This window comes from Heliconius melpomene, chromosome 5, assembly GCF_056956725.1.
Source record: "Heliconius melpomene rosina isolate 202511_hmr_F chromosome 5, ASM5695672v1, whole genome shotgun sequence".
Taxonomy (NCBI): domain Eukaryota; kingdom Metazoa; phylum Arthropoda; class Insecta; order Lepidoptera; family Nymphalidae; genus Heliconius; species Heliconius melpomene.
In genome coordinates, this window is record NC_140393.1 from 3,161,997 (window position 1) to 3,180,551 (window position 18,555).

The following is an 18,555-nucleotide window of genomic DNA, read 5'->3' on the forward strand; positions in this document are numbered from 1 at the left end:
ACAAAATAGAGAACGGAGTATCTAGACACTAGGTTATTTCTATCTTCACGCGATATACGCGATCCAATGTGTTATAATTTTGAACAAGTTTAAAATATTATTCCACACTTAGAAAAGAGTAATACTATTTAAGAAAATATATAAAAATTTACGTAGCGGAATTTGAACCTGCACCTCTTGGAAACTGTAAAAGCTTTCGAGCATGGTCCAACATAAACTTTTACAAAACGAATTTCGCAATATTAATTGAAGATATTTATTAGGTCCCTTAAATTTATCATTACCAAGTTTGTTTCTTGGAAAATTTAGGCTACAATAAGCCTATTTGAATTAATTACGTTTAGCGATTTCAAGACAATAAAATACCTAATCCTTAAGCTTTGGATTCTAAACGTTTTATTCTTATTAAATGCTTAAATTATTATTCTGACCTCCATGGCACAGTGGGGTCACATCTGATTGTTAACACGCTATGGTAGTGGGTTCAATTCTCATTTGGAGGACTGGGAGAAGAGGGAACTTTCATCGGTAGCCGTGTTTGATGGTCGCAAATGTGGGCCAATCGTTTGTGCTTAATTTTAGTTTGTGGAATTTTCTTTCTTTGAGTCCCAGAATCTCTTATTCCATCTTTAAGGCCCTTGTGTCGTAAATATTTCCCATAATTAATTCATTTTACGTTGTAAAAAAATGTAGGGAAAACCTAGTGCTAAGATACTCTGTTACCAATTTTCCGCTCAGTTTTCGAAATAATTTATGTTTCTCTTCCTATTAGAGCAAGAAAATGAAAATAAATTCTCCAAGAAGAAAACTAAAATGTTTATTGCATATTCTATTACGAAGTTGTCCCTAATTTAGTATCACACCGCTATTTATAATGAGATAAGGGAAGCTTGCAAACCACAATTAGCTTTCTTGTCGAGGTTTCATTAAGTTTTATCTGAGACCTCGTCCCAATAAATGGTCATGGCCTAGTTAGACTTCCGTTACAATTTGACTAACAAATATTCTAATACATAGCAGGATAGCCAGAGGGAACCTGGGAATAGACATTTCCGTTTTCCACTTTCCACCGTATTTTTGAGGCATTGTGTGTTGAGTGGCGGAACTCTCTGTTCTCTCTGTTCTGTTGTTTTGTATTTTTTTTTCTATTTTGAAATTTTGCCAAGGATGTTAGGAATATAAAGATCCTGGCATAGGCGGTGGGATATTTGTGAATTTGGTGCGTTATTCCGCTCTGTCAAGATCTTTGTCAAGACACAATATGTCTATTTACCCTAATAATATCATATACGGTATATTATATGAAGTAGAGTAAAAAAAGGAGAACGTTAGGAATATTTGACGGAGAGCTTAGTGAAATCGCTTTCTTAAACATTTAATAAGTTAAGTAACGATTATTCTGATCAGGTACAGGGTCTAACGCCGTTAACAGTCGTTACACGTCCAAATAATCTTATTTTTTTTACAATACAGATTTCAAATTCTAAGCTGAAATTTACCAGTATTCAGTTTTCATCTAGGAATGTACATATAATTTCCAAAGTTATATTAATTTGGATGTGGGTTCGATTCCCGAAAAGGCTTAAAGCTGAAAATTGAATATATTTTATTACATAAACTATTAGTTTTTATATTTATCTATCTATATATATATAAATATATTATGAAGTTGGCTGTTCTAACCTCGGAACACAAACATTTTATGGTGACTGTTAACACTTCTCTGATTATAATCTAACTGATGTTTGTTGTTCGTAGAAGTCGGGCGACATTTATTTCTATGCGAATATTAGTCACCTTTAAAATTAGTTGCATTATAACCTTTCCTTGTTGTTTTTGCAAAGTTTACGTTTATACGTGATAGTACTAAATTAAAATCTTGCAAAATAAACTCGTTTGAAATTTATATCAATTTTGACTTAAAAAGTCGTACATATTATATTCTAACATAATTGTCTTTGATTCGTACTATGTAAATATAAGTAACAACAAAAGTAATATAAAGCAAGCGTATAAGAATTTTAAAATAGCTCGATAATAACGTTTGTTTAAATTGGCTAAATCGAATGGATGATTTCCAAAAGGCGCATGTACGAGTTCCGCTACGATTTTTATTTGATTTTTTAAATTTATATTTCTAAACGCTTTCACACGACATTTGAATGTACAATTAAATACATAAAATAAACAATAAGAAAGACAATTTAATTAGAAAATATTAGTATAAAATTTAATAAGAAAGATAATAGATTTGCATCATACAGCTAGATTGTTATATATGCAAATGAAGAACGAAGAATCACACTTGTAACACCTTGAACCACATGCACGTGGCGATAGCACTAAATAACTGGTCGCATCAAATATAAATGTAAAAGTAAAATAAACCTTATAGTTATATGAATTAAGATGTAAAATCGTGTAATGAATTACGATACGATAGATTATATATATATATATATATATTTGTAACCTTTACATAGCGTTTTTTCCAAACTTGAGGTAAATGATGTAAGTCCTATTGACCTTTACAACAACACCGATTGTATATGGAAGAGGATCTCTGTCCTGAGATAGTGCAAGCACAACGTGGTTGCTTGAAAACATGTTGACTGAAAGGGATAGAACCTGGTCGTTTTTTTTCTGATTGCGGGTACATAAAAAAAATCTTTCATAAATAAAAAAATCGACATAGAACTTAATTTAGAGTACAATTTTCTGTCTTTCTCATTGAAGTTCGATAATAATAACAGCTTTTACAATTTTATAAATAATTATATAAATAAATAAACTAACCAAATATATAAGTTAACATAAGATCAATATTTCAGTCGCATTGACCCATATAGGGCAAGATGGAAAGTAACGAAAAGTCCGGACTCGGAATGCAATGACTCCAATGCTCAGTTTACAGTCACGCGATTTGTTCGCGTCGTAAGCTTACTGCCAACTATTATAGAATTAGAATAAAACAGAATTGCCTATGGGTTTAGTATTTTTTAATACATTTTAATTATCCTATAATAGGGTAGAGAAAATCTAGATTCTCCGTTTTTAATTTTTCGTCCATATAGACGTATAATGGCTGGGTGGTTAATGAAATATATTTCAAATTGCAAGCATTTTTTATTGCAATTTAAATGATCTAAATAACGTTCCTTATTTAATAACTTTTAAACTAAATGTACGTGGCATTTAGTCCAAAGCTCATGCAAAACATCTTCAATATAAAGCTTAATAATAATTAATAAAAAAATTTTTAGGTCAATTAACAATGAAGCTATGTAAATTAAATTAAAAAATTGCAATCTCAACATTTTTGCCACTTCTAAATATTTTTAAAACAAACAACCAATTCCTTGGTTTCTATAACGACGGACAGCCCCACTGTTTACGAGCCGAAGTCTGTTCAAGAAACAGTAACGCACCACCCACGAAACTGAACTAGCGCCTCAGCCAAATAAGTGTTTCTATATAATAGTTGCTTTGCATACTACCTTTAGTGCTGATTTTAAATGAAACTTGCATTGTATCATAATCAAATTCAAATAATCGAACACATATGCCAATAAAAAGTGATAAGCTATCATTTAAGGAGACAATTTTAGAAGATGAAGATGATTCTTATAGTATTATTGACGATCATGTCCAATACAGTGCTGACTGCAAAAGAGCCCAAACAAATAAATTTAGCAAATCAAGGAACCATAGCTGGGATGTATATCACGAGGTTCAGGACAAAGAAAATAGCTGCTTACATTGGCATACCCTACGCCCAACCGCCTATAGACTTGAGACGATTTGCCCCCCCAGAATACACTGATCTTCCTTCATGGGAAGGTGTGAGGAATGCCACAATTTATGCACCAGATTGCATGCAAAGTGATCCCAAAAAGGAAGATGTGCAACGTCCATTGAACAAACATGATGAATTATTTGCAAAATTGCTTGAATCACAAATGGAGGAACCGCGGAAGAAGGAATATTCAGAAGATTGCTTATATCTCAATGTCTACGTACCAGATGGTAAGTAATTGTTGAACTTTCTATAGAGGCATAATAAATGATAGCTTAAATGAAATAATAATAAAAATATTCTAGATATAAATTGAAATTGATAGAGACTGACAAAGTTTATTTACCATACGATATATTTATTTTCTTATTTTTACGTTCATTTAACTTAAATATAACATTTTGCTTATGAATAACTCTTTACTTCCTTTGAAATGGAACCCACGTGCTCGTCTTGGGTGACATATGGATTAATACACCATTGCACTTAAAGAATACTCTAGTACATCAATATATCTGTGCATGTTGATATGTGTGCCAGCCGTAGCGCAAGAGCACAAGAGTGTTGTTACCGACAGACTATGAGTTCGATTCCCATTTGAGGAAATGAAATATTTAATATTTTCATTTCTTAGCTCTGGGGTCGAGTTGAGTTAAATGAGCCCAACAGAAAGTGGGGGGGGGGGGCGTTAACACTGAGATCTTTTTGCCTACCCTGCTACTTAAGGGATAGAGCGTGATATTGAAAAATATATATATTTACAATGCAAAGCTTGACGTAGCTAGGGTACCTACTAAAAATGCTGAATTGCCTAATCTAATGTTAGCCTACTTTTAAAAATACAGGTGATTTCCCCCCTTCATCAGATAAGAGGTTTTCGCCGCGTTGTTACTATACTCGTATATCTAGCTTGACCCTCTATAATTAGTAGGCGAAAATGACGACTTACGATGAATCACTTTTTCTTTCATTTGCATGTAAAAATAGTTGTAATAAAATTCGGCTACCCTAATAACATATATTATTTATTACAGTTGTTTAATTTTTACTTGGTTTACTTTATAAGAATATAAAGGAGGCCATTCGTGGTGCAGAGGCACAAGCGTGCGACAGTTTGTGGTTTCGATTCCCACTCGAGGAAATATTTTTTTAATATTTTCATTTCCTCGCTCTAGTAACGGTGCAAAGCGCGGCGTTGAGTTCTATCACTGAACACACTTTGCTTTTGCTTTTGGTGGAAAGTGAGGAACGAAAGTATGTTAATGGGAGCGAAGTGTCTCAGCACTATGAGTAGAATACAGCGTGAATTTAAAAAAATCATAATATGTACATCAGGGACATACATTATGTTTTTACTAATATTATTTAATTAACTCTCATGTTAACTTAAATAAAGGAATGGTTGATGGTTCGATTTCCAATTGTGCTATTACAACAATTTATAATATTTCAAAAACAAATGTAAAACAAATATCTTAGGACATTTCAAAAGATTAAATCTGCTTAATAAAATAACTATATAAATTAATTCATAGTCACATCTTATTATCGTTTTGAGATAGCAAGTAACCTTCAAAAACAAAATTAGTTTTCATAATATTGACGTTCATTTTAAGCCTAAGTTCTCCACTTCACGTGGACCGCAAGACATGCTTTAACTTCTAAAGAATTTATTGATCTTCTAAAACCGCTGAGCCTCCCAATCGTGACTGAAGAGGGTATTAGCTGGACCCAGCCAAGAACTTGATAATAGCTTGCCCTAATGTTTTTCACACACTCATCTTTTAAAGTACTCAATTATATTTTTAGTATAAGGCAAAAATATATAAAAATGTAAAATAATTAAGTCTAATCAATTTTTTTACGTGTTCTTTTTTGTCGTGTGTTCCGTACGAAAGCCTTAGATTTGTCCGTTATATCGTCGTCCGTTCTTTATTTTTAATTTCATATATACGAGTATATACTTAGGCAAAGGGGCAGGGTGAGCCTAGTGTTTTTTTTTATTATTTGTTTGTTTTAACACTTCAGACGCTTGGTCTGTCCTAGCCTTGGTCTAGTGTTAAGATACTCCGTTCCCCAATTTCTGCTAAATTCTGGAAACATCCATATTTATGAATGCCTCCAGATCCGGCGTATAAATGTATGTATATTTGCGTATTTTATACTATCTAAACTCTGAAAGATCAAGTTAGAATATTTATTCAATCTGAAATATGAGGCCGTTGTAGTGGCGTTGGGCACAGCATCCGACTGCAAACAGTCTCTCTCACACACTCTCTGTTTCAATCTGGTTATAAGACAAAGCACGGTGTTGAGATCCGCCATTCAGCAAAAGCAGCAGCAGAAAGCGTATAACGCATTATATTAACACTTTGTTTCCTCTGCCGGCGAAGATAAAAAAAAGGCCAGGTGCGCTATTTATACATATACTAGCGGACGCGCGCAGCTTCGCTTGCGTAATTAGGAGTGAATTCTAATAAACCACGAAACATGTGTTCAATGAAATATTTTTAAAAGTCTAAATTTCAAATTTTATAAAAATCGGTGGCGATTTAAAGATTTTTCCATACAAACTTTCAACCCCTTATTTGCACCCTTAGGGGGTGAATTCTAGAAAACCATGAAACACGTGTTCAATTAAATATTTTTAAAAATCTAAATTTCAAATTTTATAAAAATCGGTGCCGATTTAAAAATTTTCCCATACAAACTTTCAACCCCTTATTTGCACCCTTAGGGGAAGAATTCTAGAAAATCATGAAACATGTGTTCAATTAAATACTTTAAAGAGTCTGAATTTCAAATTTTATAAAAATTGGTGCCGATTTAAAAAAAATTCTATACAAACTTTCAACCCCTTATTTGCACCCTTAGGGGGAGAATTCTAGAAAACAATGAAACACGTGTTCAATTAAATACTTTTAAAAATCTAAATTTCAAATTTTATAAAAATCGATGCCGATTTATTTTTTTTTCCATACAAACTTTGAACCCCTATTTCACCCCTTTAGGATTAAAATTTTTCAAAATCCCTTCTTAGTGGATGTCCAGGTTACGAAAGTAAACATCTGTCCAAATTTCACGTTTCTACGCACAGCGGTTACGGCTGTGCGTGCGTCTTACCTCAGTCAGTGAGGACAAGTCCTTTTATATATGTATATAGATTATTATACATCATCTAAGATGAATATCAGCTGTCTAACTATAACGTTTCATGAGATGCAGATGCCGTTGACAGACGGACGACCATCGAAGTCTTAATAATAGTCTTAGTAATATAAAGATCTCGTTTTATTCTTTGGGTACGGAACCCTAAAAATATTATACTGAGTATTAAATACAGGTTTGCGTTTGCCTAAATCAATTAAAATAAAAAAAGAATTAATTAACTTACATATTGTTTCATTTCCTACCCACATTAGGGAAATTTCAATATAACCCATGATAATTATAACAATTATATAATTTGAAAGCGCCATAAGGTTTTACTCCCCCATTATCCAATCCCATAAAGGCTTGAGAGGGTGTAATGAAAATAAATTTAATAGATTTAGCACGAACAGCCGTAAAACGCAACTTTTTCTCTATTGGTTCTTTGCAAATCAAATATATTATTTAACAACGATGTAGGTTCAAATTCTATTGCAATAAGGAACACCTTAAATTAAAATTTTTGAATAAACGCTAATGTTACGTTGTAGGATAGACTAACTAATTGAAATAATTATATTTTTTGAAATATATCTTCGAAACTGAATATTTAATTTATTCCGCAAAATATTTAACTTTTTTCTGAATAGAAAACAGTTTCGCAAACGAAATGGTTTTTTAAATAGGAAAACCATTTGATTTTCCGCCTGTTACTAAGATTTTTTATTGAAATAAATTAAATTTACGAACCCTTCTACTTTTCCAATTGCGAAAATCTCAAAGACTGCCGCCTATTAGCGTGTCGTTAATCACCGAACATAATGTTACTTGAGAATGTAATTGGTGTTGAAGATTTTTCCTTAATTCTTTTAGATAATTAAATTTTTAAAGGTCAGTCAGTACTTAAGTTTGTTAGAACGTGATTATTAAATGATTTTAATTAATAGACTTTATTAAATAAGGATACGTATTCAAAACTCGTTTTAAGACATCGACATCTTTTTTTTGTATGTACGTACGTACCTTTCAATTAATCCAAATTTAGAATTAAATACGATCACTGTAATATAATTTAAACCTCATATTTAATCTTTTACCTATTTTAAACTTCTTCTTCCTCCTGGCATTAATCCCGGCTATTGCCAGGGTCTGCCCTCCTACTCAACATACTCCACTTTGCACGGTCTTTTGCGTCCTCGGTGGTTAGACCATTGGCTCTCATGTCCTGCATGACGACATCCAGCCAGCGCTTCCTTGGGCGTCCAGGAGGTCTCACTCCAGGAACTGATATAGCAAGGCACTTGCATCCGATATAGTTCTAAAGCCGGCGCGTAACGTGGCCAAACTATCTCAGACGACGCTCTTGGAGCTTATCCGCTACGTCACGGACCCCAAGACTACCTCGAATGAATGTGTTGCGTATGCGGTCAGACCGCGTTACGCCGCACATCCACCTCAGCATCTTCATTTCCGTGACGTGAAGCTCCTGAGTGTGCCGAGATAGTGCTGGCCAACATTCGCTGCCGTATAAAAGAACCGGTCGGATGATGCTCTTGTATATCAGCCCCTTGAGTTTGGGCGGTATTCTGCGGTCGCAGACCACACCAGTGACCTCCCGCCATTTGGCCCAGGCAGCGCATATCCGGCCTTGGACATCGTGATCGATGCCTCCAAACTCGTGCATAACGGATCCAAGGTACCTGAACTTCTCCGACTTAACGGCTGGCTCAGGACCTATAAGGATGGTGCTCGAGTCCCGGCTCCCGCAGGCCATGTACTCTGTCTTCGACACATTTAGTTTAAGACCGCCGTTCTCAAGCGTACCCTTCCAGAGGTTCACTTTACGCTCCAGCGTCAGTCGGTTCTCGGCAATGAGTGTTATGTCGTCGGCATACATCATCAGCCATGGAGGCTGGTCCTGGATGTGAGCCGAGACAGTATCGAGCACTACATTGAATAAGAACGGACTAAGAGCCGAGCCCTGGTGAACCCCCACTGTAATCGGGAAGGGTCGTGTCTTTCACCTATTTTAAACATTTAACAAAAAGCTTTGTGGCGCAGCGGCACAAGGGTGTGACTGTAACGCGACGGTTGTGGGTTCGATCCCCACTCGAGGAAGTGAAATATTTATTTACGTTTTTATTTCCATTTCTTCGCTCTGGTGTCGAGACAAAGCGCGGCGTTGAGTTCTGCCACTCAACACGCAATGCCTCCAGAATTTGGCAGAAAGTGGGGTCTTAACACTAAGTTTCCTCTGCCTACCCCACTGTGTGCGGGATATAGCGTGAAGCTGAACACAAATCCTTTTTTCACAAATCAATAAAACAAATTAAATGTTGATTACATTTGATTGATATCCATTGAATCGTTAACACAAAATAATCATTAATACCGAATCCCTTTTCTCCGAATAACTTTAAATTTCCTGTTTTAATTACCGCTACGTAATTTACTGGGTGTTGGTCTGGTAATGTATCATAACTGAAAGCTAAAGCTTATTAAATATGCATACTTAATCACCTTTTCTTTCACGCTGTATCCCGCATTTACATTATACATATACATACACATTAAAGTAGGCAATGAACTCACAACCGACGCGTGTACGGTCAAGCACAGCACCGCTGTGCCATGACTTCCTCGAATAAAGATAAATGGAAATTTTAATAGATAATAGACCGCTTTCACTGTTAATTTATTGGTCCTTCTTTCTATTCTTTCTTAATATGCTCGTGAATTTCAATTATTTATTTTCAAAACCAGTTTTTTTATTTATTTATTTCGACAATTATAAAGTTACGTTTAAATATTTTATGAAAACCGCCGCCAAATGGTTAACTAAGTTGGTTGGCTCACTTTCTGTGGCTGTGGATCGCAATTACATACTAACTTATTTACAAAATTATTAAATTTATATTTAAAATTTTACTTGCTTTCCGTAACACTGTCAGAATTCGTAATATTTGTGTGAAATTGGCAGTGAGCGATCACTATGTTTTGTGAAATGAAATGTGTTTTTGCCTCAGACAGAAACTACATATACCACAGGTACAGTTTCTAATTTTGAAATTAGAAAAGTTTATATTCATTATACTTATATTTTTTAAAATAATATCCATATAGTCGGTTTATAAAAAATATATTAATAGAAAGAATGTGATATTATTATCCATTTGTCATTACTTATTCCTCGGGTACTCCCATCACATATATAAAACGTTAGATATATTAAATATGATGATTTTTGTTCGGGGGCAAGTGTGGAACGGGAGCTTCTTAATGAGGACGAAGAGTCTTTTATATAAGGTTCCCAGAATTCCTCTGGCTACCCTGCTAAGGGTGGGTTAGATACAGTGTGGAACAGAAAAAAATAGATGCACTAAAATAAACCTGTCAAGTACGAGTTCGACTCGTGTTTCCGAATCTATTTTATGATTTAACTTAGAAATTTGCGAATTTATATTTTAGGGGGCTATGCATTATAGTACCGATTTCTGTAGGCATTGCGGGTTGAAAGGCGGTACTTAACCCCGCGCTTTTGCCTTGACAACAGAGAAGAAAATATAAAATACTTAATTTCTTACAGTTGGAATTAAACCCACAAACTGTCCCGTTTACATTTAAACGCTTGAGAGACAAGCGACACGTGTTCCTAACTAAAAAAAGTTTTGACAGACGGACGGATAGATGACAAAATGATCTCATAAAGTCCTTTAAACTAACTATTTAAAACAATTTTTAACTTGACGTTTAGATTTCACTTTCATTTATAAAATTAATTGCTTTTAATCATTATTAAAGCTGAGAATCTTTAACTTTTTGGAGGATAAATTAATTACTCGTCTACTAGAACTTTGTAAAGGCTGAATAAAGTTAAAACTTTAATTGAAAACTTTATAACATAAAAAGCCTTTGTTATCACTTAATATTTCGAGTTTTGAATTTCCGAAACATTCGTTAACTATAGGTATATGAGATTATTACTCGCGGATTTCCCTCCACCCTTGCTTGATATATATGATGATTGTAAAGCTTTCGATGAAGTCGCATTAAAGAGCCGATCGGTGCAGCTTGGACATTGTTAGGGAAAAACGAAACTAAATAATAAGAAATATGATGTGTTAAGTCTTTACAAAGAATATAACCCTTCCTTAGCAGTCGGGAAAAACTTATCTAAATTGCAGCTAGAGTATTTCCATATTTACAACAAACTTACAAGCCAATCCCACAATAAATATTCATAATAGAGTTCAATCTATCTCACATTGAATATTCACCATTCTTGACCCCCATCACTTCCTAAACCCCAATACCGTTGACCCCAATTATCAACTAAGTAAGTCTTAATGTTAGCTAACAATGTACGCCAACTAAACTTCACGATTTAGAATAAATTTCTACCATTAATGCAGGAATTCCGTGCCAATACTGTTAAACCACTTCGACTTGCCGCCCTAACCTTAATCTACCTCCGTGACCTAAATTACACAGTAAATGTAGACTTTTGCATACTGTAAGACAGTGTATGAAATACAAATTTAAATACGCCCAAAGTTAATAGAAAATTCTTCGCCCAAATATGTATATTCCTGATATAAAGATTCTCGAACCTTTTATTATATAAACAGAAAATTACGATACGATTATATTTTCTCTATACATGACGAGAAATCGCTTAAAATTATCTTCCTTTCGCTATACTAATCTTTCAAAAAATTTAAGTTCGTGTTAAGAGAAAAACTTTTAAAACATGTCGTCGGGCTCTTACATGCATGGAAATTTTTAGGCACATCGTACGAAGGAAATAAGTCAAAATTTGATTGCAATATTGTCTTGCATAGATGCATATGTGAAACCAATAGAAGCATGTTAAAAATATATGTGTTGCTGACTTACGTGTAAACATAAATCTAACATATGAAAAAAAAGCCTTTAGTTTCTTTCCATGTTTGTGAATTTCTGAAATTACACGTTGTGACTTGAAATAGTAGAAATATTTTGTTGTTCAGTACAATTTGTAAAATAGCGGAATTATAACGTACCTACCTTCTAGGCATGTATCCATACCTATATAAATTCGAAAGTAACTCTGTCTGTCTGTCTTTTACGCAATCAGGGCCAAACCGCTAATTTAATTGTGATAGAATACTCATATAGAGATACTTGAGGGTCTCGGGATGAACATACGATACCTTTTTTTCTCATATTTGTAATATTATCGATATACTCGTATACCAATATATTAAAATACTTATTAATTTGACATGCAATTTATTCCGCCATGTTAATAACAACTGTCGCTAAGCGACCGTTGCTAAGCAACAATTTGCAAAGTTTGTTGTTAGAAAACGTCACCCAAAATGAGCTTGTTTAATTCATCTCTCTATTGAAATAATTTCATAAATATATTTAATAAATATTCGTACAGTTCAAGCGGGCGTAGCCGCGTTCGGGTCCACTAGTTGTCATATATTTATATCATATTGTGACCATCATGACGGTGTGGGACAATCTGATTAAAAAGTAATAGTTATGGGTTCAATTCTTATTTTTGGGAATCATTTATTATCACTTCTATACTCTGGTAAAGACATAGCAAGGTGTCGACTTCCGTTATTCAACACAATGTGTCTGCTGGCCCTGTTATATAGGAAAAAGCGTGAATCGGACAAAAATAAAATACCTATCATTATATTATTAACTTTTAATATTACCAACCTAGCGTTTACTTTGATCGACGCGCAACGGCCCTTTATAAGAAAATGCTTTCGTTTGACATTCATAGAATTTTCCGGCAATCTTATCAGACTCGTATTATTAAAATTTCTCTCGTGGTTAGTTTAATGAAAATTACTTTTACATTTTTTTTATAAGTATGGACGTTAATGTTAATGGATGTTAATTATGGACAGGTATTGTGGATTTGCAAATACTTTTAAGGTAACTAACTCTAACGAAGTAAACGCAGTAATTGCAGGTTCAATTCTTACTCGAGCAAATGATAGAACAAATGATCAATAAACTAAATATCATGTCATCGCTGCGTTAAGACAATTTAATTAAAAAATATTTTAAAATCAATTTAATTTAGAAGTAATTGAATTAGTATATTAATTTTAAATGATAAAATTTCATGTAAATTATTTATTTATTATTAAAATTAACTGTTTATTTTTCTTTACAGACATAAAAGTCGAAAGCTATCCAACAATGGTCTGGTTCCACGGAGGAGACTTTATCAGAGGCAGCCCAAATAGCGTCAACCCGTTTCAACTAGTCCTTAAACAAAAGGTGTTTCATTATTCTTTTATACCCTTTATTTAATTATATATAAGTTATGTCTAGACTGAAATGAAGGTCTATGCTAATTTGGAGACATTACGGCTAAATAAATGAAATAATTATGTAAAATTTATTATTTCAGGTAATATTTGTGTCTGTGGCTTACCGCTTAAATATATTTGGATTTTTTTCAACGTTAGATAACGAGGCCCCGGGAAACTTTGGCTTGTTAGACCAAGTAGCGGCTCTTAATTGGGTGAAAAATAACATTGAAAGTTTTGGCGGAGATCCGGAAAATGTTTGTATATTTGGACACGATGCTGGCGCTGTCAGTGTTGGACTCCACCTAATATCACCATATTCTGCTGGTCTGTTCCAAAAAGCTATAGCAATGAGCGGCAACGTTTTATCAACGGATACAGTAAATATTGCAAGAAAAGAAATAATGACCGTCGATAAAGTAGCAAATGCGTTCAGCTGTTTTAGAAAACCTACTTTTCAGTTGCTGGACTGCCTCAGACGAGTAAATTACCAAGCATTACTGGATATCGGCGAACCTTTAGCTTCGTGGAAGCCGATTATCGATAGCGGTTTCAGTAATTTATCTCAACCGTTCTTATCAGATCAACCAAGTAAAATGTTCGAAGATGAAATATTCAGCCCTGTACCTATTTTGACAGGATATACTAATATGGAAGATGCTCTTCTTTTAGACAAGGATGGAGATTCGGGTATAAGTCAAAGAGAGTTTGATATAATGCGCGAGGAAGTGATTCTTTCTGATATAACTGTTGATAATAGTTCTTGTTTCACAAATCAACATCATATACAAGATGCAGTAGCATTTTTCTATAAACCAATCCCACCAACGACGAATGAGACTATTTTACGTCACCAATTGTTGGATTTTTACACTGACAAAGTATATGGGGCTACCACATACCAATTCGCAAAATATCTAAGTAAGCATTCTCCTGTATATTTGTATAGATTTGACTTAAAGCCGTTTTCTGATATTGCCAACGAGGGAATACCAGATTGGGTTTCGGTACCACACAATTTTGATTTAATATTTACTTTTGGCATGCCATATTTAGCTTTACCAGAAGACTTAACTAGGTGGGACTACAGAGACAAAAGTATATCAGAAATAATTATGAAAATGTGGACTAATTTCGCTTGGTATTCCAATCCAACGAATTCAGGTGTAATAATTCAATGGGATACATTTGAAACGGAAAAACCAGGATTTTTCATAATAGACAGGCAAAATTTTACAATGAGCACTCCCTATAATATTAATTACAAAGCGTTTGAATTTTGGACAGATTTTTATCCCAGAGTAGTTGAAATTGGCACGAAATGTTGTAAAGAGATCCAAGACGATTCAGGGACAGATTCATTTAAAAACAAAAGGATATTATTATATATGGTGGTATTTAGCTTAATTTGTATAATTTTATCATAGTAAAAGTTTATTATAAATTGTAAATTTGTAACATTATTTTTGTATAGTTATTACCCACTAAGACAAGAATAGAATCATTTATTTATAAGTAAATATTAAATGGAACAGAGGATCAATATTCGTCCATTTTTAAAAATCTTTTAATAAATTGAGAAAGTTTATTTGTTTTATTTCGTTTCTAACAAAAAAATGCCTTTATCAAAAAACCTCAAACGACTTGACTCAAAAGACATAAGAATATAAAAGTTTAAGAAAGAAAAAAAAAACAGAAATTACCATTAAAAACGTCCCTATAACATTGTTTTTGTTTGTTTAATTTATAAAATGGAATGGAATTTGTGTATAATACTAAAAAATACATGAATTAAAAAAATAATTATATTTTATAAGTATTTACACCGAGTTTAATTACCAATATATGTTTACAAAAACGTCTTTTAACTGTAATTGTAGATTCATTGTATATATAATATACAGCTTATTATCTAAGAGATCAATATGTTGCTATTGTTTTGCAAGTGTTTCGTGATCGTAGGCCATTATTCATAAAACTGGCTTGTTCGAACGTAGTTGCGATAACGACACAACCACGAGGGGAACTACGAATCGTTCTTACAATATAAAGCTCGAATAGAAACTTAAGTTCTTTTTAATAATTACCTAGACGCCTAGAGCATAGTTAGAATATACTATACGCACAAGCCTGCCTCAAAACTGGCCTAAATCTTAACTTAACTTAGCTTCACGCTTTATCCCTAGCGGGGTAGTCAGAGAGAACGGAGAGCCAAACGCTACGGTCTCTACATACCTCTTTAGCCTAGTCCATTGTCATCAACCTCTTCATACATGCCCTTCGGGGGGTCCTCATGCTTTTTACGTGATCTTCCTCCATTATCTTTGATACTGTGTTTTCGAAGGTCAACCGAGCTCTCCCCCTACCACTCTTACCCCTCACATTTCCATGAATCGACTTTGAATTTAAAAAATATTTAAATTTCATTATATACAATTTAACATTTATTTAAACTTTAAATAATACTTATATTTATTTATATATAACAGTGTATTACGAAACTAAGGTTATCTAAGCACTTGGGAAATTACGGGTCAACGGGAGATAGTGGATGTACATATATTAATAACGTTTGCCCACACAATCCGGTGTACACAGCTAGCTATATATGGTAAGTTAAACGGTATTTTTACTTATGCTAAATTTCTCCACTTTTTTCTCTTTCCAAATAAAAATAATCATAAAATTAAAAATAAATTAGATTTATTATTAATTTCGGGTTCCAATAAGAATATTATAATACAAACACTATCTATAAAGAACATGTTTCAGACAATTCAATAAAATAGTTTTACGACAATATAAGGACATATAGAGTCGAGAAAAATAATTTAAATTGACATAACTTTTTAAATTACAACCTTAAGGGACCATGGGAACTTAAGGGAAGTTTTCCAAAATTCAATTTAGTGGACACTGCATTTAAATACTTAAATCGGTTAAGCCGTTTTTGAGACGAACGAACGGACAGACAAACCGACAAAATTTTAAAAACATATTTTTAGGTTGTATTGATATTTGCTACCAATAATATTTCTTTCTCACATATCTTCCTTACACCTTTTAAGTACTATTTTATTATACGTTTAGATATACGAGTAGATTATAAGAAAATATTGTATCTGAAACTCTATGATATATTTCACACGAGAGAAATGGGAGACTCAAAAAGGGGTTAAGCTGCCAAAAAAAAATTAACTTACAAAAAATATGCTATTAAAAATTAACGATTATATATTATTTTATTGAAAACATGTAAGTAAATCTATCAAATTCAATCAGCTATACTTATCTACCTACTTTTTTTTCACGGGTGACCTGATTCGCTAAACCTCATTTATATAAAAAAATGTATATTTATTATTATAATACAAAGAAAAAGCTTTCCGACTAGAAAATGATTGATTGACTAACACATTCAGAACAAAGAGAACAAAAGCAGTGGGCGTGTATTTACATTTTGTATATTTGTAATCCATATTTATTATAATTTACTTCCAAATCTGCTTGGGTAAGTAGTAAATATCTAAGTGGAGTGGATAGTGGAGGCGAGCCTGATGCTGTACTGGAATTGCAGCTCTCAGGTTCTACTTCGGAACGTGATGGTAATGCGGAAGTAATTTCTTCTTTTGCTCATTTCTCTCTGTGGTAGGTACTATGCCACTATTTGGAACTTTGGAGAACGATTTTATATTAATAGTACAAGTTGAAGCCGCCAGTTAATTTGCGTGCAATATTACATTCCATTTTAAATCTCGTTAATCCCGTTAGTGTAAAGAATTCGAAAAACTCGTTTTTCAAGTGCTCTCCTATACGGCCCTTCTATAATCACACATACAGAAAAGGACGATTTTTATATACAAAGATAGATATATTATTTTTTCCATGACATTACATAGAGTTAAAACAACTCGTCGTGATACATTTTCGGGACAGCGTTGATTGGCGGAACTGTGCACCGCGCGTTGCCTCGTTACCAATATGAAGAAATGTTAATAACTCATTCTTTCGAGTAGGAATCGAATTCACAACCATCGCGTTTACTGACGCTTTGACTGTAAACATTATAAAACATAATTTGTATTAATTTACATAAAAACGAAATACAAAAGTAAAACGTAGAAGTATAATTAACCAGTGGTTTATAGTAAAAATAAAATACATACCTTCTCAATGTTAAAATACTTAAGTTAAAGCTATAAGGAATGAGAATTTCTTTGTTAGTTGCAATTCTCGACTAAACTTTGAAATTGTATGAAGAAATATTTTAATTGTGAACTTTAAAATGTAATTCTTTGTTAGTTTTTTATGTTATTTTCATTTTGTTATTGTAATATTATTTTTATCTTGATTGGACACGACAGTTCAAACGTGTAGTAAACGCAACTATTATAGAAGCGTATTTTATATTTATAAAGTAAACTAAAGGTCATTGTGAAACTGAGACGTCTGGCTGTAAGTACGGTGATTGTAGGTACAATCCCCACTCGGGGGGATGTTTATTTTAAAATATTTGCTTAAAACTTTCGATGGGAATCGAACTCGTTTACAGGCAATTCTTATTTAGCTCGCAGTAACACTTTTTTTGTAATTATATAAAAAACAAATGTTAGGAATATAACATTTTTGAAATTCATAATTATCAAAATACGAATATTTCTTCCACTTTTGTTTTGTATTGTATTTGTTTTTTTAGAAGTACTATGTCTAATTTTGTGGACGTTCTTTATGAGTAATCGTGAATAATACAAACTTTTAACAAAGTTCCTTATTTTATGTATCATCTATGGTTTTCTTAGTGAGTCATACACTAATAATATATCGTCATACAATGGCAATTTTTGATACGTTACGTTATATTATTGCATTCTTTAACTCTATCTTCTATCTAAATTTCATCATCCTCATCATCATCATCAACAGCCATCTTTTGTCCACTGTTGGACATAGGCCTTCCCCAATTCTCGCCACCACACTCGATCTTCAGTTTTTCGGACCCATCCGCTTCCCGCCATTCTCTTCATATCGTCAGCCCATCTGGCAGAGGGTCGTCCCACCGGCCGTCGGCTCTACGACAGATATGCCCCGCCCATTGCCACTTCAGCTTACCAATTCTTTGGGCTATGTCGGTAACCCTGGTTCTCCTCCGGATTTCCTCGTTTCGGATTCTATCCTTAAGAGATACACCGAGCATAGCCCGCTCCATGGCGCGCTGAGCGACTCGAAATCTAAATTTACTTAAGTAATATTATATAATTTTTTTTTTATTTTTACAATATAAATATC

At 33.4% G+C, this 18,555-nt stretch overlaps 1 protein-coding gene across 1 annotated transcript; it reads left to right on the top strand.

The window, feature by feature from the left end:
• The first annotated feature begins 3,458 nt into the window (after positions 1 to 3,458).
• LOC146538917 (carboxylesterase 1C) lies at positions 3,459 to 14,836 on the top strand. The gene is made up of 3 exons (XM_085185367.1): positions 3,459 to 4,026; positions 13,131 to 13,237; positions 13,371 to 14,836. The coding sequence occupies exons 1-3, from the start codon at positions 3,612 to 3,614 to the stop codon at positions 14,694 to 14,696; spliced, it is 1,848 nt and encodes a 615-aa protein (XP_085041493.1). The 5' UTR covers positions 3,459 to 3,611; the 3' UTR covers positions 14,697 to 14,836.
• The last annotated feature ends 3,719 nt before the right edge of the window (positions 14,837 to 18,555 follow it).